Source organism: Lygodium microphyllum, chromosome 5 (assembly GCF_053477565.2).
Source record: "Lygodium microphyllum isolate KBCC chromosome 5, Lygodium_microphyllum_v1.1.10, whole genome shotgun sequence".
Taxonomy (NCBI): Eukaryota; Viridiplantae; Streptophyta; class Polypodiopsida; order Schizaeales; family Lygodiaceae; genus Lygodium; species Lygodium microphyllum.
In genome coordinates this window covers 34,354,152-34,377,469 of record NC_141139.1, presented here as the reverse complement: position 1 = coordinate 34,377,469, position 23,318 = coordinate 34,354,152, and the positions used below count along the sequence as shown (strand labels likewise).

At 39.5% G+C, this 23,318-nt stretch overlaps 1 protein-coding gene across 4 annotated transcripts; it reads left to right on the top strand.

The window, feature by feature from the left end:
• The first annotated feature begins 397 nt into the window (after nucleotides 1-397).
• LOC148035676 (uncharacterized protein At2g24330-like) lies at nucleotides 398-17,670 on the top strand. Of its 4 annotated transcripts, XM_087677684.1 has the most exons (7): nucleotides 398-612; nucleotides 13,764-13,831; nucleotides 14,388-14,736; nucleotides 14,919-15,063; nucleotides 15,771-15,880; nucleotides 16,121-16,532; nucleotides 16,772-17,670. In XM_087677684.1, the coding sequence occupies exons 3-7, from the start codon at nucleotides 14,458-14,460 to the stop codon at nucleotides 17,032-17,034; spliced, it is 1,209 nt and encodes a 402-aa protein (XP_087533810.1). In that variant the 5' UTR covers nucleotides 398-612; nucleotides 13,764-13,831; nucleotides 14,388-14,457; the 3' UTR covers nucleotides 17,035-17,670. The 4 variants fall into 4 exon arrangements, with proteins under 4 accessions (XP_087533810.1, XP_087533812.1, XP_087533811.1 ...); XM_087677686.1 differs by lacking the exon at nucleotides 13,764-13,831 and having other exon boundaries at nucleotides 14,455-14,736; XM_087677685.1 differs by lacking the exon at nucleotides 13,764-13,831 and having other exon boundaries at nucleotides 14,452-14,736.
• The last annotated feature ends 5,648 nt before the right edge of the window (nucleotides 17,671-23,318 follow it).

Sequence of the window (23,318 nt, the reverse complement as noted above, 5' to 3'; positions counted from 1 at the left end):
TTTTTAGAGCTGATACAAAAACCTTCAACCTTGACAATTTATAAGTTGATTCTTAAAATTGGCAAGTTTTTCTTCATAATATGACTCTTTCAAAGTTTTTTCTTTTCAAATTTAACAAATTACTTGTCACTAAACCTTGGTTTTTCATGAACATTGGTGCTATCTAAAGCGTTCAACCTTGGGTTCAAGATGTGTATGAGGTGAAGGATGTTTGATCCAATGGGTGATTCACGACCTTGCCTACTAACAATGGCCATAGATTTTGAAGGAATGTATGGATGAGCTATGTTCTGGATTAACTATCAACCAATAATTTTAGGTTTACTCATCAATTAATTAAAAACCATTAAAAGCCAAGCGAAAAGCTTAAAAAATGAGATGCGGATTTTTGAAGGGCTATTTTACACGGCCACGCGGAAGGAAGCGACAAGGCACAAGTGTAAATGAGCTTCTCTGTTCGGGCTTACGCAGAAACAAACAGCGGAGGCAAACGAAGCAAAGGAAGAATGAGAAGGACCAGAAGAAGAAGAAGAAGCTAAAGAAGAAGAGGACGAAGAAAGCATAAGTCGTTCAGATCGTCGTCAGCGATTGCATCTCCTGATCCTCTTCGTGGTGAGTTATTCTGTCTGCCGTGCCCAGCTTCCGTTTGCGTTCTTCTTCAGTGATGTGCAACATTGTGCATCCGAAAAGCCTGCTCCATTTTAACTGCAGATCTCCTTTTTCGAGCTGCATCCCCTGCTTTTCTTAAATCCGTTTCGCTTCCAATCCAATGGATGTACGCAGTCCTTTTGCGGGTAAAATGCGATGTTGGAGCTGACGGATACGTGCTTTTGCCTTCTCCGTCTTTAGGCCAGCAAACGAATCCGTGCATACATTTGCTGTTCGCCTCATTTTGCGGGGGAATGTGATGCTGCAGCTGACGTATATATCCTTTTGCCGTCTTTGTCTTCAGGCCAGCAAATGAATCTGCCCATACCTTAGCTGTTTTGCTCGGTTCAATGGACCAATCAACCCGCTCAAAAGATTTTCTGGAGATAACACACTTGATTTGTGCCTCATCTTCTGCTGAACACCCTTTTACCCTCCTGTCGACATCTGAGCACCGTGCCTTGACTGCATGCTTTATGCATATCTGATCCAGTCTTTTGTGTTCTGTCCCAGCCTTACTTAAAGCCTTTAATCGGTGCTTTCATGTCGCATTTGTAACTTGCCCTGCTGTAGGTTGTAAAGAGCTAGCATGCCTTGAATTGTGATTGCTTTTGCTTCACCTCCAGCATTGCATTTCGAGCCAAGATTTCTATTTGCCAACTTTTATTCAAATTTATGCTAGGCAACCACAGGTGAGAGGTAATGAACTGTGCAATCACATTGTGTGGTTGCCTTGTCCATCAAGAGTAGCATCATATCTCGCATCTGTTTGTGCACTGCTATCAAGCAAATTTGCAGCTTTATCAGCCATGCTATAAGGCAAGATGGTCAACTTAAAATGCGCTATTTATACTGCAGCTGGATGACAGAAATCCTATATGCATACATCTGCAAGATTGAAAATCTTAGAGAAAAACCTGCTATGTTTTGAATGTTTATTTTTGACAGAATCATAGTCAAGGAAAAGGCAGATCTGCAGTTTTGCTGCAAGAAGAATTCGTAACAATAAAATGAGAGCTTTTGAATAGGATTTTTTATTGTTAGCAAGAAGCACATTGCCATGTGTTCAAGGTTTTTTGCATCAAGGGATATAAGATAAGAAATGTTCTTAATAGTGTAGTAAGTTGGTATGTGCAATTTTTACATGTGGTATTGGAACTAGATAGTTGTTGAAACAAAAAAACTGTTCAATGCACAATAATTGATAGAGTGTAGATTGTGATGAGGGAATGTAACTAAGAGAATTTGGTGGAAGGTTGTTTGAATGTTTGAGGATGGTGGCAACATTGTTGTAGGTTTTGGGGTTGTGGTTTTTCAAGTAAGTTATTGCTATCTTTGGACTAGGGTTTGTGCGATGTCGCTATAAGAACTAGTGATATGACTAATTTCTATCACAAGTCTAGACATGGCCTTGAAAAGGAAAAAATATTATTTTTGAAAGTTAATTATCTATCAATCAAGGATCCTAAGTTGTTGGAAGTTTAAGTGTTTCCCTAGAGAAAGTTAATCTTCCATAATAATTTAATATGCTTGAAGGGACACACTGATGAATGGGCTTTGAAGAGATCTTAGAGGAGAGAAAGCGAATGGCTTTGTTTGGATCCATCTAGGTTGCTTCTATTGGAATGATCTCCTTCTTGAGAGGTCACCCATCCACAATTGGCTTGACCATCTAGACCCCAAAACCTTATGGTAATGGAAGACATCCTAAACTATACCTTTTGTTAGAACTTCCTTACAAGGATAGGATTCAAGCTTTTGCTTAATGTTGGAAAGATAGTTCTAGCATTGGTACGTAGACTTTATTTAAGATCTAAAAGTGGAAGATTGCATTCCAGTATGCGGCAATTATGGGCCACTAATATTAAGGTCTGCACTAATCATTAATTACAACATGTTTGTCATCAAACGTGAAGCACTTTTTCCAAAATGCATTTAGTGTACTGAATACCACAAAGAAATAGCTTTATTTTTGAATAGTAGGGCAAATGCACAAAAATCCTCTAAAGATAGAGTCAATTGTTAGTGCATTCCCTTTGCCCTTGATCATTCTCGCATCTGGTCATTTGTCAAATGATCACCATCCAGTGGAGTATTACACATAGCTGTCACCACTCAGTTGCATGTTGCGGAATACCAACTTGTTGGTTGTCCTAGCATTGTTTTGCAAGTTGCTTGTTTTGACAAGCCCTTGTGCAAGTTGTCTACGATTGGCAAAATATCCCATTGCCTGACAATCTTCTATTGTTGCTTTTGCTACTACAAAAGCCGTTGAGTTGCTATTGAGTTCTCCTAGCCTGTCATTAGAATCATCCAATGTGCGCTTTGTAGTCATAGTAGGCTACCTAGTAGTTGCATATTATTTACTTGCTTGTACATAGGGCTAGCGGTATCATCCACTTCACTTAGCTACGATTCACTGTTGCACTTGCGTTTTCTATTACCATCATGATCCAACATTGTCACCATAGTTTGTTGGAGTGCTATTGTCATGTTTTAGGATTTGTCTTGAGTATGATATACTCACGGAGTTATTCTTGGCATCTCCAATACCACATATTGTAACCAGCCTTCCTTTTTGGGAAAGGGTGGTAATGACTTGATTATAATTACTACAAACATCAAAATCACATAAATAGAAATGCAAATGTTACCACTTAATTTTGGACAATGGACACTTTGTTGGCCCCAGATTGGTATCCCTTGTGGCATTTCTTTAACCTTGTATTGCTAAAGGTTGAAGTATATTGAGATCCAACTTGATCTCCTTCAATCTTCAATACATCCTGCTGTCCATAGCAACCAACAAATCTTCAAACCAATTTTCCTCTTGGTTTGCTTGGGGGGTTGGCCTTCAATTTGCTCCTTGCAAGATAAATTTTGGCCCAAACTTAATGTTGCTTGGCTAGCCTCTCGAAATTTTGTGAAATCTCCAAATTTCAGCTTCTGAACTATGCCCTAAATTTTGAGCACTCTTTCTAGGGTGGTTGTCAAACCCTAATTTTTGCGGTAAATTAGGGTTTAGCAGCAAAAATTCTTTAATTACATCTTCTTGGGACTGAATTTGATTGAGATCTTTTGAGGAAGTTGTGGATTGGTTAAGAGAATAGAGAGGAAGGTGTAGAGAGAGGAATTTTAGAGTTTCATTACCAAAGTTGGTTGAAATTTAATGTTGCCTTGTTGTGAATGGTTGATTGATTGCAGCCCACCATCAATAGGAGTCCCACATGCAGTTGCCTACCCTTTTGGGCCCCAAAATTGCTGTCATTTGTCTCTAGACAGCCTAGAGGGATTGTCACTTGCCTTCAATGGCCTCTTGATGAGCTAGGGGCAGCTCTTTGACAACCTCCTATGGGTGGGCTGATCACCAATGGTTGAAAAATTGCAGGAGCAACTCTCTCTCTCTCTCTCTCTCTCTCTCTCTCTCTCTCTCTCCCAATCTCAAATGTTGAAATGAGGTTCCACTAGCCTATAACCTTTTTCCCTCTTGCATGGGAAGGTTTTGCCAAGTGGAAGCCTTCTAAAGCATTTTTCAGCAAATTTCAATCCAACTAAAATGTAATTAGTAATTCTTGCTAAAAAAAACTAACCGTGTTAGCTAACAATTAAATTGACTAGGCTAGTTTGTCTACCAAGCAATCCTGAGCATTTATTAGCCCTTGAACTGGCATTAATTAATTAACACTTGGTTTCTAATGTCATCACTGACATTAATGGCTCATAAAATGATCCAAGCCAAAATTTGTTAATTAAGTACCACTAGGGTGTGACTTATTGCAACTTTTGCCTTTGATACCCATTGATTTCTTAGGGTCCTTTGTGTGCCATTGTGAAACAACTAACTTGCACATTACACATGCGCCTCCCCCTTGAAATCCTTGCAATCACCCTTGACTGCTTTGCAATTTGTTAAAAGCCTTCATTATTGCCATTAGAAATGTATTCTGGTATCATAGTCAAGCAACATGTGCACCTTTGCTTAACCATGCTCATACCCTTTGCATATTTGAAATTCTAGACTCTTATACCAGTTAGAATTTAGACATATGAATCATAACCATTGTCAGAATTATGAGGGGTGCATCCACATGCCAAAATCCAACACTATTTTGACCACCAATGTGAAGTAATGTATAAACTAAGCATAAGTAGTACCTCATAACAATGATGTATTGCATGATACTCATGTAAAGCATACATCAATTGCGAACCACATGTAACTTGAGCAAATGTGCTTCTCTTGCATGATCTGTAAGTGTACATTGCATACAATTCATGTGATACTTACATGCCTTGCAAATGTATATCACATCTATATGTTCCAAACATGACAATAGCCTTGCAATTGTATAGTTCTAGAGACTAGGTGCAAAGCATAGATATTTGCATGCCAACTCACAATGACCAGTATACTGAATAGTGATCCCAATGGTAGAAATATTGTTAGTTTACAGTACCCTACATGCAAACTAAGTATATTTGCATGGCCAAGCCATCCCATCAATAGGAGAGTGGAGGTGTAACCTCCCCTTTGATACTCATGACCTTCTATGCTCTGCTAAGCTTGAAAGAGCTTGATTCAAAATTAACTCCAATTGTAATGCATCAAGGTAAAGTGCATCACTGAGGATGATTTGCTAGGTTGCTCTCCTCCATAGGATCCTTTCACATGTAGGTGATATTTCTTTGGTTCCAATCAAAGGCAAGGGTGATATGTAGTTGATTCCGAATGGGCAAGGCGGTGCTCACACATGAGAGGTGCTCTATGTGCCGGGTTTAGGGTATCATCTACTTTCAACGAGCAAGATTTGTGATCTTGGTTTGACACTCCAATTTAATAAGGACTCATTTCGAGTTCTTGATGGAGTGCCTTGATAGGTTCTTTGTGCAGGGTATAAGGAGAATGGAGTCTACAAGATTCAATCTTCTTCTGCCTTTTTTTCTCTTCTTTTTTCTTCACAACCTCAAATTGAGCTTTGTTATGCTTGGTTTGGCTACCACAGCCACGAGTACCTTCGGAAGGCAGCTCATGGTCAGCTTGGATTGCCAGAGATTGAGGTGAGCCATATGCCATGTGTGTATTGCATTTTTAATAAATGGTTAAATTCATCAATTAATTTGAGTTTTGGGGCTATTTAATTAAAGCTAATGAATTTTCAGCTCGACAGCAACCACCCTTTCAAGAACCTTAGAATCGATTGTGGTTGATCTTTTGTCATTTGACTTATTGTGGGCCCTTCTACAGGCCAACTAATACACTTGCCATATAGCCATGTGGGACCTCCCTTGCACTTGCCATTGACTTGTCATTGTCCATCCCATTTTGTGCACCTATTTGTAGATAGCCATTGCAAGTCTAGCTTTTGTCATGCTAGTCACATCAATGCCATTGCTGTTAGCAGCCATGTTTGTCATGCCTTGTCATCTCCTGCTTGTGAGCCTCAGTCTGAGTCAGATGAGGACTTTAGGAGCTCTGACTTGTCTATCACTTGTTTTGATGGAGGAGGTAGCTCATTCTAGAGCACTCAGATGTGCATTTCCCGGGGCAGTTTTTGCATTCATCAGCTTGCCTCACCTGCCGGACATTGTCCACCCTTTCTGGGATTTTTCTGAGCATTCCTGGCATTTTTACCAGCATTAAATGCTGGTCGGATCAGCATTAAATGCTGGTCGGACATATTTATGGCCTCAAATTTCAGGTCAGCCAGTTTGTGGTTTTTTTGGCTATTTATAGCCATTTTCCACTTGCCAGTCAGTTGTATTATCAACTTCCCTCCTTCTTTGGCAGGTGCACACTCCGACTCCGTCATCTTCCTCCGTCTTCGGTGCTGCCGTCATCATCAGCCTGATCTGGTGCCCTCACTGACGCTTTGGGCTGCGTGCAGGGACTGATCAGTCCATTTCAGTGTATTCAGCATTCATTTCAGTCAGTGCAGATTTTCTTCCTTCATTCTCTGCTTTCTCTCTCCTCTCCTCCGTGTTCGTGTTCTTCTTCCGTTGTGCACTCTCACATGGTATCATCGCCAAACTGAGAGCACGGAGGTCTTCATCGACTGGAGAGACACCACACCTATCATCTGTTGCTGCCCCCCCTTCTCTCCAACAGCCAGGCGGCCCCTCCAGGTGGTCTGTATATTTGCATTTGCTGCATCAGCCCCTTCCAGAGGCTGCCACGTCATCAACCAGCCCCTGTTTCCTTGCGTTTTCAGCTGGGCGGCCTTCCTTTCAGCTGGGCGCCTCCACTACAGGCTGCGTTTTGCATCCAAGGTGGTCGTATTCCCTCCTGGTGGCTCATCTCCAGCTGGCGCTTCTTTTTTGGGCTGCGTTTTGGTGCCTGGCAACTTTCCCTCCGGATTTTGTGTCCTACACAGCTGCGTTTTCACCTTCTGGTGCTAGGCGACCTGATTTCCTGGAGTTTGGTGGTTCTTCTGGTGGTTGGTGACCCTTCTGGTGGTCATTCTTCGGCATCGGCACAGTTTTCTATTGGTGTTTGGTATTTTGCAGATTTAGAAGATGTCTTATCATCAGTCTACAGGTTTTGATAATTCAGATGACGAGCTTTTGTCTCGACATTCATCTGAACGGAGGCATGATTTCTATCACGAGGACCGTCGTCCGGAGTCTATTCCTCTTTCCCGTCCCCCTTCTATTCATGTATCTTGGCGATCCCCTTCCACTGGGCCGACGATGCAGCCTTTGGTACCCCCTGTACAGGTACCCGTACTTCCTCAGTTGCCCAAAGAGGACCGGTTGGATGGCTCCAACTTTTCTCTATGGTCCTGCAAGGTGGAGTGTATCTTGGACTCCTTCGATCTTTGGGAGCTTGTTTCTGTTCCTATTCCCCGGCCTAAGGTGGATCCCGCAGATGGGACATCTATGGATCGTGCAGCCTTATGGGATCGGCTTAATTCTAGAGCCAGATCTTTCCTCTTTCTGAGTTTGCAGGATTTTGTCCTTGTTCATGTTCACAGGTTGAAGATTGCAGCAGATGTGTGGAGAAAGCTCGCGTCTCTCTATCAATAGAAGACGTTTGCCTACCGGATATCTCTTGAAAAGAAGTTGCGGATGCTCGCTATTGATGATAGTTCTTCCATGAAGGACCACATCAACAGATTACAGGATATGAGGGATGAGCTTGCGTCCCTCGGTCGGACGATATCTTTTGAAGACATGGCTATGATTCTTTTGACTCAGCTGCCATCGCCTCGGTTTGATGTCTTCTACACCAGCCTACTTACATCGAGGACCTGTGAGAAGCTTCTATGGGAGGAGCTATCCCCGCTTGTCTTGGAGCATGACGAGCGACTCAGAGAGGTCAGTGCTAGTGGATCCGACTCCACTAGAGCCTTTGTTGTAGGTTCGGGAGGACATAAGAAGAAGAAGAAGAAGTCAAAGGCTACGAAGAAGGACAGTTCTTCAGGCTCTGACTCAGATTCAAAGAGATCGAAGTGCCCACACTGTGGGAAAGGGACACATCCCGAGGAGAAATGCTGGAAGAAGTATCCTCACCTTCGTCCGGGAGCGAAGGGTGGATCTACATCGGAGCCTTCTTCTACCTCTACACCAGCTGTCCCACTTGCCAGTCAGTTGTATTATCAACTTCCCTCCTTTGGCAGGTGCACACTCCGACTCCGTCATCTTCCTCCGTCTTCGGTGCTGCCGTCATCATCAGCCTGATCTGGTGCCCTCACTGACGCTTTGGGCTGCGTGCAGGGATTGATCAGTCCATTTCAGTGTATTCAGCATTTATTTCAGTCAGTGCAGATTTTCTTCCTTCATTCTCTGCTTTCTCTCTCCTCTCCTCTGTGTTCGTGTTCTTCTTCCGTTGCGCACTCTCACAATTGCATGTCATCTCCACCTACTGGGCTTGGTCACATGCTCACATCTTGGGTCTTCTTGTTGGACTTGCTCAGATGCTAGTATCTCTTATACTAAGCCATTGTTCACATATCGTATGTGTCAAAAGTGGTGCAGCAATGGAAGCGTAGATAAGTGCTGAAATAAATTGTTGAACACAAGACAAAAGAGAAAGAAACACAGAGAGAGAGAGAGAGAGAGAGAGAGAGAGAGAGAGAGAGAGAGAGAGAGAGAGAACACTGAAAAGAAGGGAATTTAGAGATGTGCTTGGAAAATGGAAAAACATGAGATAGTAGCATACAACAGTGAGTCATTGGTTGTGCGGGTACTGGCACCAGCTTCTTTCTCCAATGAGAAGTCCACCCGATGAATGATGGTGACTTAGGAGGAGGAGGAGCCCCACAATAAATAGGCACAAAATAGGCCAAACATAGTAGTGGGTATGTTGGCCAACTGGCATAAAATGCTACAAATGCTACAAATAAATCACTACAATGATGCCTAAAATAATGATAAGGTGCCTAGCCTTGATAGACATGCACAAATACACACGAGCTGACAATCTTGCTAGCACTCTCCCTCAGAGCATGGGTGATCTGATACAATACAGTGATACAATGATAATGACTCATAGTAGCCCATAAAACATAGAACCACCAGGGTAGAACCATGGATACCCAAGCAGTGGGTGATCAAGCCATCACCAAGGTGTCTCGGAGAGAACTTGGTGTCGAAGTTGATCGTACCAACTCTTGAAAATAGAGAAGAACCATAGTATGTCTTTGTGTCCTCATCAATGTCGCGGAGTAGCATACAAGACAGTTTGTCAAAAAAATGCCTTTGAACATATGTGACCGTGGATTTCTCGCCTTTGGCCAGTTTGCCAAAGTGTCCCCTCATGTGAGCTCAGACTAGGAGCCAATCCCACACTTTGTCAAAGACCAGTCCATCATGAATGTGGATGTCAATCCTAGCTCCAGGATCCCTCTCTTAAACTTGTGCGCATGTATATGTATATAGATGAGGCTCGATTGCCCCATCTCACCACCCTCTCATGCTCCCTCTCTAGTACTGGAGAGTTGCGAGGGATGACATATCACTTGGACTAGAAAGTAGCAGAGAAAGGGGTCACCAAGCCCTTTCCTTGATTTGAAGAAGTAGATCCCTTTTGTGCCTTGGACTTCTCCTTGGCCAAAGGATCGGAGTCGGAGTTTGAGAAAGAGGATGACTCGTTGGATGAGTCTCCATTGCGCTTCTCCTTCATCTCCTCCTTTTGTGAGGTTGCAAACTCCTTGTAGTCCTTTTGTAAGTGTTCCTTCTTACCACAAAGATAACATTGGGCCTTTGACTTATTCTTCTTGTCATCCCTCTTTGAAGTGGTAAAGGCCTCATTGGAACCTCCATAATGAGACGGAAGCCTCCCATGTAAACGCAAAGATGCCTCATGCTCAAGCAGCATCAAGGACATGTGTGAAGCTCATAGGTGTAGATGATGTTTGCACCCTCAAAGCCTTCGCTACTTCATCAAACTCTGTAGGAAGTTTATAGAGTACAGTGTCCACAAGATGTCCTATTGAACTATTTTTTAATGTGCGTAGATAGTGTTTGAAAACAAATTTTAGATCATTTTAAGTGTTTGGACAAATTTTGGTGATGGCAAATTTTTGGTCAAGATTTTTTAACTTTTAGGCATAAGACGTGTTTTAAAAGATGATTTGTGATCAAATAGAGCAGAAGTTGATTAAAGTTCCTCTCACAGAGTTTAAAGAGGAGACCGAGTAGAATATTTTGTCATCTCATCGGCTCGGTCCAAGTCTTCACTGTTTTGGAGATCTGAGCCTTAGAAAATGAAAAATAAAAAATTTACAACACTTAAAAAAGGTGTCGTGCTTTTTGTGCTTTCTTTTTGTTTTGGCAAGTTGTATACGAGTGATGACTTGGGAGGATCATGCCAATTTTGGTACGTGCTTTTCTTAGAAAATGCGTTGTTATTGGGAAAAGCCTATTTTGGACACATGAAGCTGTTTTGGCAAAAAGCTGAGCGAGCAGTCATATTCATCATTTTCTTCTTCCAAAATACAAGATTGAGATTGTGAATATGATTGCGATTGGGATTGATATTGTGAGTGAGAGTAAGATTGAGAGTGAGATTGCGATTATTTCATGTATATGAAATCAGCTTGGGGATGGTTGGGAGGTTCGAGCTCTGCATCGGAGTGCAATTTTTGATTGTGCTATTTGTTGCTCCTTTGTTTTCTTGATACTATAATATAGATTGCTCTTTCTATCTTTCTAGTTGCATTTCTATTAAAAATTGTGTTGATTTTTGTTTGATTATTGTGATTAATCGTGTTGCACTGGAAGGGTAGATTGCATGTGTCGAAGTTGGTCCTATACCTATGTAACACGGAGGAAAAATGATTGAATGATGTCCTTAGACTCAAACTTCATTTGTTGAAGTTGGCCATTAAAGGTCAATGTATGCATGGTGGAAGGTGTCTCATACAATATCTAAAGTTTCGACCATACTTCGGGAGATGTTGTGCAGGAGTTAACCATTGGTAGAACTTCTTTAGAAATACATCCCAAAAGAGAAAAATAGGCACATGCATCATCCGTATCCCATGTAAGCTCACCTTCCTCATGGTTGTCTTCATTAAAATCTTCAAGAAGTGAAAAAGGACGCTAAGGACGGAGAATAGCTCCACAAACAATGTACCATAATTGGTTTTGCACAAACCAGGCTTTCATGATAACACTCTATGTACGATAGTTAGGTCCATGTAAGTTATGATCAGTAGAAGTGCACGAAGGAGCCATATGGAGAGGATAAGAAGAGAAGATGGAGAATAGAAGGTAGATATTGCAAAGACGTCACGAAATGAGAGTTTACATGTAGTGTAATCAAAGATTTGAGTAGAACAAAAGGGTGACCCTTGTAAATTGATGAAAACGCAAGCGAAAATTTCCAGAAATAGCAAAAACGGCTTGTAGGAATAGTCACCAGCCAAGGTTAAGGGCAGAAAATGAAAAATGCAGGCTGATGAAGCAATTAATGCAACAAACCGACGACGACAGGCTGTAACATTGTTGTAGGCTGAAAGTCTAGGGTGTTCGATTGAAAATGCAGGCAACAATAGACCTCTCACAGGTTGAAAACGAGCAGCAATAGGTCACTTGATCAACAAAGGGAATAAAGACTTGTAATCAGCAGAAAACCAGCAGTAGGAACCTAGATCCCGCAATTTGATACCATGTCGGAAGTGGTGCAGCAATGAAAACATAGACAAGTGCCGAAACAAACTGCTGAACACAAGACAAAAGAGAGAAATAGAGAGAAAGAGAGAACACTGCAAAGAAGAGAACTCAGAGATGTGCTCACGGAATGGAATCCATATACCAAATGTGAGATAGTCGCTCTCAATAGTGAGTCATTGGCTGTGTGGGCATTGGCACCGGTTCCTCTCTCTAATGGGAAGTCCACTTGATGAATGATGATGACTTAGGAGGAGGAGGAGCCCCACAATAAATAGGCACAAAATAGGCCAAATACAGCAGCTGGTTGGCCAGCATTAAATGCTGGTTGACTGGCATTAAATGCCACAAATAAATCACTAAAATGATGCCTAAAATATGATCAGGTGTCTAGCCTTGACAGGCATGCACAAACTCACACATGAGATGACAATCTTGCTAATAGTATGCCCATTTTGTTTAGTGTCCATCATGCTGTTCATCTTGTTGGCTGGCCAGTTCTTTTGTCTAGACATTTTGGATCCACATTGAGCAATTTCAAATATGGGGGTTGGGACTAACTTCTAGATCTTTGTGGCAAGCCAGACTTTGCATAAGTTGGGCTTCCTAAACCTTAATGAAAAATATTTAGCTAAAATATTAAATAATGTGGGTACTAGAGCCAAGATTTGGGCATGGACATTGAAATCTAAATTTTTTGGATTAACACGTCCTTTTGTGTAAAAACGTCAAAGAAAAACTTTTAAAAAACTTAGTCAATTTTGTTTGTTAGTTTTACGCAGAAGTAACATGGGCACCCATTTTGGAGAGAGAGAGTGAGCTGCTCACATCTTGCATGTAACTCTAGATAGCAAGTCTAGGCTGTCCAAAGCAGCCCGATTTGTTCCTAGCACAACATCAGCTCTTCCAACCTCTCATACAATTGTTCAGCCATGACCACAAGCGGAGGAGATGACTCACGAGGAAACAGCTTGTGTATGCATGCTGCCACAACCCCTCCCTTGCATGCCATGACTGCCACAAAAACTCATCTCCATTAAGCGAAAACTGGCACCAGTTTCAGCTTTTTCCTTGGCTTTTTGCATGAAAAACATAATATAATCTAAAAATATCAATTTTTTGTGTCCAATCCTAAATCTTGGCTCTACTGCCCAAATTTAATATTTTACGTGAATCTTTGGCACTAAGGTTCAAAAAGCCCAAATTATTTAAATGTGCACTTTGCACTTACACGTCAAATAGTTAATTAACTTTTTCCTTGGCTTTTTGCATGAAAAATATAATTTAAGCTAAAAATATCAAATTTTTGTGTCCAAGTCCAAATCTTGGTGCTACTGCCCAAATTTAATATTTCATTTGAATATTTGGAACTAAGGTTCAAAAAGTCCAAATTATTTAAATGTGCAGTTTGCAGTTGCACTTGCACATTAAATAATTAAATAACATTGACTATCTGCTATTGAATCCCTGCCACTAATGGACCTGTCTATGTTGTGCACAACTTATGCAATGTCTTGCTTTCCCAATGATCTAGGAGTTAGTCACATGTTGATCCGTAGCTCAGAAAAACACATCTCAGTGACATACGCCCCTCTTGAAAAAAATGCAAGCACCCTCAATTGCATGTAAGTGCAACCAAAAGGCATCCAAAATGGAAATACATTGAACCACATGGCAGTGCTACTATTGTTACCATTAACTTGTTCATACATGTATTCCCATTACAATTACCACTGCACTACAAAATTCAGGGATACATGTGATAACTATCTCATATGGTAATGCATATGATACTTTGGCTCATGCCATGGTATGGGCTACGAGCAGGTGCTTTTTCTAGTTTCATGCAGTTTTGTTACAAAGGACTGCCTGTATTCTACTTCTGTATGCAAAAGACGAGATTGGACAGCATTGTACAGGGTTAGCACTGAGCAGTAGTAATTAGAATGTCAAAGCTTTTCTAAGATCTAAAATGATCTAACACTTTCTGTGACCTGGAACAGACAGGACGCAAGCTTGCAATGTTGGAATGCCATTCCTTGACGTGGAGGAATGGGGAACTCATTCCTAGGCAAGAGAACATTCTAGCCCCTATTCCTGACAACCATTCCCTAGTTGCAACATTCCAGCCTTGTTCCCCTCATAGGAAATGGACGAGCAGGGGATGGGTTGGCAGGGAGACAAAAGAAACATATTTTAAAATCTTTTTATCACATTGTTTTTCATCCGTTCTAGTTGATACTTATAGCCTGATTTTCTTGCAGCATCTCTCTCTCTCTCTCTCTCTCTCTCTCTCGTGCAACTCTCTCGAGCCTTGAGTCTTGACATTGACACTTCTATTGATCTTGGCCCTTTTTCCATATGTACTTCATGCGTCATGCTTTGCCTTACTTTATTCAACTCTTTTTTATGTAGTGTGTACTTTTTTGCAGCATTAAGTGGTCGAATACATGGTGTCATGTCCTTTTGTTCCTACTAGTGCAATCTGATCTTTAGATTGATGCTTTTAGAGTGTCTTTGAATACTTGTGAAGTTCCTAGTTTTACCTATTTTCTAAGTCTTGTTCCTGGAATGAGGCCCTTTCATTCCTATGCTGTTCACAGTTCCCCGTTTCTTGTTTCTTATAGCTATGCACTGTCCTTGTGTGGATTGAGGGAGAGGAAGGGCTCTAAGGTTCATACAACATTGCAGTAGGGTATGGCCAAAAGCAGTACTGAAGATGATTCGACCAAGAGTGATAAATCAGTGGCTGTTGTGGAAGAAAAGGAGCCAGAAACCAGAGCTAGACAAAGTGTATTTCGAAGAAGTTTTTCTATATTGGGCCACTTATTTCACAGAACTAGCAAGGCAGATTTTGAAAAGCAATTACATCATCTTTCCAAGGAGGAGGCTGCTGTGCACACTCGTTTAAAGCGGCGTTCACAAACTTGGAGAAAGTTAGCAAGGGGTGTCATTATCTACTCAATCATCATGGAGGTATGCCTATAACTCGAAGGAAAGGATCTAAATTTTACAGAGGTTCTTTTTTATTTAAGTATTACAGATATTCTATTTGAAAAGAGACTGAAGATGATAATAACAAGAATCAGAAATTCAGAAGCTCGTTGTCTGTTCGAAGTTCTTCATTATACACTAATTTGGTGACCTTGAGCATGCAGCTTTTGATCGTCGGTATTGCAGTGATAACAACAAGAGTGCCTGAACTATCATGGAAAATGAGGGCATTTCGAGTACTTCCTGTGTTCGCATTTCCAGCTCTGGCCTCTTTGGTGTACACAACATGTGCTAGTTACTACCGAATGCGTAACAAACTTACCTTTGATGTCTGTTTCCCATTGTGCTGGACTGCTGCTTATTTAGGACTTTTAGTTACACTAGAAAAAAACATAAAACTTTACTTTAGAAAATGATTAGATGGTCTGCTCTTGGTCTATTAAATTCATATGTATAGTTGTCTGTCTTAGGTAGTTCACTTGCATGGTATCAAATTTATGGGATTGCAGGTGAATATAAAGGAGTTGGTTGAGGGTGGCTTGAAATCTTGATTTACTGTAATAGCGTGTTATAATGCAACATTTAAGCCATTGTTGAAAGCATGCCCAGATAGATTGTGCATGAACTACAAGCACTGATGTGGTGGGTGTGGACACTCAACTAACCAATTGTCTCAACTTGCAAGGATACACCTGTGAGCATTAACTTCGACGACTACATTACGTGGCCAATTGCTAGCTTGTGTGCAAAATGTGGTTCTGAACTACCTTGTCTCGGATCTAGTGTTGTGTTTTCTGTTTTCTTGATCTATCTATTCATCTTATGGCTTCACAAGAAGGGAAAAGAAGAACGAAATTGCTTTTTTTCTTGGGGGGAGGGGGCAGGGATTTGAACATGTTATGTGCTTAAAGAAAGAATGTTTATAACAAGCGCAATTGTAAAGGTTGGGGCTCCAAATCATTTGAGTTCATGATATGTGTATGTTACTGGTTATGATCATAGGGGTGCTTTTGCAGGTGACAGAAAAGATCAAAAGACTCTTGATCGTCTTCGAAATGAAAGGCAAGCTAAAATTGATGAGCTAAAAGAGAGAACAAACTTTTACTTGACTCAGCAGCTCATCCAGGTTAACTTTTCTCCACATGCGAAGTGCTTGACATGGCGTATAATATGTTGCCCTCTGATTAATGTTCAAATTGTGATGGAGGACACAAACAAGGCTGCGTGTTGTCATTTCAATATTTTCAAGAACATAGACAAACCTAAATATCTGCTATATTAGATAACCATAAGCCATATTAGAAGTTGTACATAATTGTATGCATGTGAATACAGTGAAATCTTTACCAGTTTTCTGTGTATACAGAAGTATGATTCCGATCCTGCAGCAAAGGAAGCTGCTGCAAGAATTTTAGCATCGAAACTTGGGGCAGAGGCTGGTCTGAAGCTATCATTGGAGCCTTCACAAGTTGACGAAATAAATACTTCCCTTGCAAAAGGAAATAATCAGGATGCTGAATCATCTGAGCAAGCTGGCCTGAGGAGGAGGAGACCACATCACAAGGCTTTTGATCAGGGGATGTCATCACAGAATCAGGCATTTGATGAGCCTGCACAAGGAGCAGGAAGATTTAGTCCCCAGCAGAGAATGGAGTTTGAACAATCCTCTGGCAAGGCAAGTGGTGGAGGTTGGATTGCTCGCTTGGCTGCAATGCTTGTTGGTGAAGACCCAACCCAATGCTATGCCTTGATTTGTGGGAACTGCCGCATGCATAATGGTTGGTCCTCTCTCTACCTATAAGCATGTATCTGGTCTCAGCAGTGTGGCTTCTGAATTGTGCTACTTATCTGTTTTGACAAATTTAGGCTATTCTAAGCATTATTAGTCCAGAGTGAGAATCAATATTGATTGATAAGCAAGCTTTAAATTGTATGGTCTACCTTCGAGAGAGGCTGACAGTGTGTGTAAAGCTACATGGATTTCTTCTGAATGCCTTTGTATTGTTTTGCTTTGCAGGCCTGGCAAGAAAAGAGGAGTTTCCAAACATAAGCTACTATTGTCCCCATTGCAACTTCTTTAATGGGTCCAAAGATGTAGCAGAAAGTGGATGTCTTAAGAATGGACATGATGCAACTCCTATGAATGGCAAGGTAGAGCACCAGAAAACCGGTTCTGTTTTGAATCATGTCCCGGTGATTGGTTCAGTTTCCGAAAGTGTTTCCCATGGAAGTCTTCAGACTGTATCAGATGAATTTGGAACTGATGTGAAGTCAGACTGAAACGTGAATGCACATTTTTGACCATGTATTGAAGGAATCGACAGATATTAAAGGCTTTCGTGTGTCAAAATTGGTGGTTCAAGATAATCCTAAAGATCCCCGCACATGGAGCAACTTGGCTCTTTGTGGAAATCCAGCATGTTTTGGATGGCTTCACAGACTAAGAAACGTGAATTCTTTTGTGAGTGCTTCCAAGCTGTCTTTTATGAAGACATAGGCAACCTGCAGAATGTCTGCTTATACTGCCTGTCACCACTCATCTGGTAATCTGGTTTGTACACCTTGATGTCGTCGTGTTAGGAAACATGTCAGGCAGACTGAAGATGGACTACTGCTATTCATTTGTCGAGACACTTGACATGGCACTGTGGTGCCTGGTTTTCCTTGTAAGATGTGTGGCTTGTTTCTTATTACTTCGCAGACATATAAGATTTGATCTCAGCTTGATGCGGTAACATGGAAATTGGTTGTATAACGTTCGTCTTTAAGGCTTTGCCTGTGAGTAGAAACTGAGATATATTGCAGTTTTGGATCTACAGACTACAGCACGGAAGCTCTTACCTCCAATTGAAGATTTTATCTACTAAATGCATATGTTTGCATGCATTTGTGCACTTCCAGAACTTCAAATATTAGTTATTGAATGTGATTAACATATATACATTAATTGTTACCCATGAGTTTCTGGGCTTATCCGCCTCCATTCTATGCATCTTACCTTTGAGGCCACTGATCGTTGCTGCAGTGAATGCGACATGGCTATCTCAAACCCCAGCCAAAAGTAAGGAACACAAGTCCCTTGCACATGAGCGCCCACCAGTGCGCACAAGATGACTAGGTTGATGATAATCACAATTTTGGTTTCAAATTGAATAACGTGCCCATGAGTGCACACGAGATATCGAGGGTCAAGATGATGATATGGATTGGAAAGCTTTGATGATGGTATTGCTGTTGAAGGAGAACCAAGCTTACTATGTATGTTTATTGTTGATAAAGGCCTTTGAGCTTATTGAAGAAGCACTGAGTGACTATTTATTATGAAGACATTCTTAAGTGCTAACATTAGTATTAGTGATTTCGAAACTTGAAATAATATAAGAAGGTTGTGGTAAATTTGAATGTAGTTGTTTATAGTTGGGAAAGGCAAATGCTACTTTGTCCAAAAAGAGAGCAGGTATGATTAACATAGGTCAAAAGCAACAGGGAAAGGGACAAATTCAAGATCCAAGGGCTTGGTGATTTGAGAATTGTAGCCCTTTAGAATCTTAATATGAATGAATTTGTAATTTAGACTTATTGAGCTTGTGCGATTGCATGCCATAAACTTATTGGGACTTGTAATAAAGAATCAAGAATTACATGTATTGAGCTTGTGCGATGGCATGCCATGAACTTATCGAGGTATGTAATTAAAAAAAGCCAAAATTTGTATCAAAATTTGAATCAAAATTTGAAGGGCTCTACATGATTCAGTGTATCCTTGCCATGAGCCTATTTAATCTTTGTTATACTCAAGGTATAGTATACTTGTTTAAGAGGTGGCATTATGACATTCTTGATGTATCTTCCTACCTTTGAATCCTTGATAGTCATTGGCTTCATTATTATGATTTTCAAATTGAATTTAACATGTGTTGGCAATTAGTAATCCTTGTGTCGATAGATGTCACATGACATGTTTAATAATCAATGGATGGATAGATGAGACAAATATATATTCAATGACCATACTAATGTGTGATTTGGTAAGAAAGTATAGTATAGCAAGAGGGCATGGCCATGCCTTGGAACATTGCTCATTGTTGCAAGCATGAGAGAATGAAAAGCTAGAGGGATTACAAAGTCCAATAGAATGGTATGTTTTAGAGGAGAGAACAATGGGGTGTATTTAAGATGAAGCATTTTGAAGTGTTAAATTGTTGATGCATATATCCATTGCCTGAGCAATATGCCGTTACTCTTGACTTATGGAGATGGTGTGCCAACCATCTTATAGGAAATTGTGCCCTATGCTTATATTGGAGGTTTATCTCTTCTAGTAATTGGCCACCTAGTGTTGTAAAATGATGAAAAGACAAAGAGATGCATTTTCACACACATGCACATGTGCACACACATGCATGTATGTGGGTGTGCACACGTGTATGTGCATAGTCACACAAAAGAAAAAGTTAACATTAACGTTGTTTTAGATGCCTCAAAGGCGTATAGGACAAAGAGACACCCATATCAAAGATTTTAGTTACAATCCACTTCTAGGTGCCATTGTCACAAATAGAAACCAAGGCACTAAACAACAATGTGCAATCGAGACATTGTAGTATTATGATCCCAAATATTGTGTGATCGCTTCTCTAAAGTCTATTATTCTTACTAGGAATCGAGACTCTGCCAAAACTTCAACATCACATGCTACTAGATAAAGTCCTACACAAATAAGAAGTTCATGTTGCTAGTCAAATTGGTGTGTCCAACTTGTTTTTTAATATCATTACCTATCTTTATGTCTTAGCATATCAACCCTTCAATTTAGAAACCTTAGCAAAACTTCAATATAGCTCTAAATTCTAAGATTGGTGGATGCCTAAGACCTATGCGCAACAATTATTACAAAAAAGGCTATTGTGTAGAAAAAAGAAAAGTGCGAACATAATACATGCTTGAAGCTTTTGTTTTGGCTATGTAAGGTTTCATTATCCTTTGTAGATATGAATATAGATTGCAATCCTTGTAATGCTTGAGGTTGTAGGACACCACCTTAATAAATCCCATTTCCATATTAAGGAGAGAGTGAGAATATTATGGACACATTCTAAAGTAAAGTCTAGTTAGAATCGATTCTCCATGACATTAAAATGTGCAGACTATTAATTTAGAAAAAGAATATAGTACTAATACTCAAATATAGCTAATGTATGGATGGGTCAACATAAGAGTTCTAGCATCTAGGGTATACTATGGCTTTTGGACTAGTTTGGCATACACTTGTAAGGTGGTAGGAACATGCACTTGGTTCATAAGTACAATGAATGTTTACACTATTCATTATGTGGCCACTCCCCTAAAACATGCCCATGGGATATTATTCTAATTCAAATATAAATGTTTATTATATAGTCAAATTGGAAAGCTACTTGACTAATCGAGTCCACCCATCCATTAAAAGGCATTATCTGGGTATTCAACCACCCACTTTTCTCAAAAGTCAATTGTTATTATTAACAAAATATTTTTTATTAATATGTAAATTTTATATATTATCTTATATATTCTTTAAAGTAGTATCTCACCAAACATGTAAAAAAACTTACTACAGATGATATAGCTATTTATATTTAATTATATTTTAAATAAAACATTTATTATAATTTATTTCAAAGATCCTTATTTTAAACATTCCAATGTGTTAGTCTCATAAGAATGTGGTGGTTCTAGTCAATGGTTAACCCTAGCCTTCATTCCCTTACACACATTGTCACCTAAGATTCCACACATTGTGAGCATAACCCTTTTGCCAATGGTTGGGTACACTATTTGACAAGCTAGTCTTAGATCAACAATGTGGGGATAGGTCATGTTCTTATTAACATGACACCTACCATGAAATTTTGTGATAAGTGCTTGATTTAGAGTTGAAATTTTTTTTGAAGCCATTCTTTAAATGATTATTTTAACAACAAATTTTCTTTCTTCTTAAACCACAAATTTAGGCATGACTCAATGATACAAATAGACAATTCCTAATTATCCAGTTTACTATTGTAACCCACTAAATCACATTCTACATCCTATCAGCTATTTTTTCCATTTTGGGTATTTTCTTTATCATCACACATCCTAACTCAAAGTATGAATGTCTATGCTTTTCTTATACTATTGGTAAAAAACAAACCAAGGAAACTTGGGATTATATTCTCTTATTTCCATCGAGTTAGGTGGTGATGTGGCTTCCATCATAGCAATGAATTGGTGTTGCTCCACTTGCATTGATATTGACTTTGTTTTATGGTGGAGTGTCCTCATTGAGCCACCTTACAACAATTGAATATTCTATGGCTTTATGGACTCCTCTTCAAGTAGCTAGTACATTTTTTTGGACAGTAAAATTCATAGGGATAGAATAAAAGAGTTGTATGATCATGTAAATCTTAGCAAAAAGAAGAGAGTTAATAAAGCATAGACTTAGGTTTAAGAAAATTAGAAGGATTAAGCAAGAGTTTGAATAGTGGGAATGTCAAGGATCATAAGGGGTTGTCTTGCTGACGTGAAGTCCCCAATTGAAAAATTCCTCGGCTCCCACATATTCCCTTGTTTCATAGATGATGTGTCCAAGAGTAGAAAGGAGTTTGCTCAAGGAAATGTTATTGGTCTTTTCCTTATTTCATTTTATAACGAGCAGGAGATAAGCCAAAGTGGTTTTGTCTTATCTCATATGAATCCCCTCTCTATCTCTATCTCTGTCTCTCATCCTTTTCAAATATATGGTTTATTTTAGATTAAGAGGCATTAGGACAAACCCAAACTCACTTGTGGTTGTTCTAGGAAATTTTGCCTCAACATCAAGAGAGCTAATTCAAAAGGTATTAAAAATAATATGAAATTGATTTTTTGTTTGCCCTTTAAAAAATGCACAAAGTATCATTAAGCTCTTTAATTTGTCAATCATATTTACTTAACAGAGTAGAATGTATGGTACTTAAAATTAATGGTCCTTATCTAGACTCCTGATCTCAATCAAAGGTGTAATCCTTGTCTATCAAAAGTTGAGCCAAAAGACAGTGTAAATGTGAACTACATTTTGGCACATTCTCATTTTTGGGAAGGAACTTCAAAAACAAGCTTAGGAGGAAACACACATAAAAGCTTGAGGAGATGCCCAGTTCAACATCACAAAGGCATAGAAGAGATGCATATCACCTCCAAATCGAGCTTGATCATGAGTATGAACCCTTAAGTAGGAAAGGTAAATCCTACATTTTGTCTTCGTGTTCTAAAGAAATGTGTAAATCATAAGGAAAGAGAAATATAGATGTGTGGACTATAAGGAGACTATACACAAAAGATCCGCTATTTGACTCTTCTTTTCAAAAGTTACATAGTTTTCTTGAGTTAAATTGTTCAAGATTCTCTACAAAACTCTTCACCTCCATTTAAGGATATAACATGAAGATGGATATGATATTGTACATAACATCCGGACATGAGTAGTAATGTGTATAAGTTAGAAAGGGATTTGTTTGACAAAGAGAATATATTTGAAGCAAAGGGCAAGGTAATGTGTACAAAAAATAGGGAGATTGACTTGGAGCTTGAGAAACAAAGGGAATGATTAATGCTCAAAGAAACAAGATCAAGGGTTGTAAAAGAGCTTAGGATATGAAGTTGTGATATCGTTGCTTGAATTAGAGGATACACATAACAAAGTCAGGTCTTTTCTAAACATCTCTTGCTATTCCTTATTTATCCATATCGAAAGATATTTTTATAATATATTCATTTTCTTTATGGTAAATGTATAATATGATTTCAAAAAAAAAAGCATATATCCTAATCAATAAGAAAATTCAAGCATAAATACAAATGACAAGATTGTGGGATTCATGAAAGAGAAGCAACTTGATCCATGTGCTACATAGGTAATTTTGGATGAGATAGATGTCTCAAGTAGAGGGTAAATGGCTATCTTTAAATCTCTACAATCAAATATGAAGGAGTCTAGGATACATGGGTCAATATTTTTGAATCCAACATCACATAAAGTTTTATAGAAGAAAGTGAATGAACAAGTTTTGTAGGTCTTTGGGAGCCACATTTCATACATTCTACACCAAAGGAGATGGGATCTATGACACACATAACAATATATTTTACAACTTGGAGACCTTTTAGTGTTGGTCTTGGTTTCTCAATTAGATTTGGATCTCTACTAGCTAGATGTTAATACAACTTTCTCACATGGGGACTTGTTCATGGAGGCTCATAGACAAGGTAGGCCATAAGTTTGAGAAAGCAAAGAAAACCATACATCCATTGCATAGAGCTTGCCTCTTTAAATAGGCACATGTATACATTGGATACATTGTATTGAGTCTAGTGTGACTTGCCATCTTAGATCCTTATCTAACCAACTCAACATCCTCATCTCTCCACACTCTAAGGTTCAGCTCATATTGTGTTGCATATAAAGAAGACACCACTCATACATATGCACATATTAATGTTTCAGCATTTAGTCCTATTGTGTTCAATTAGTTGTTCAATTACCTAAAGTGACTCTAGAA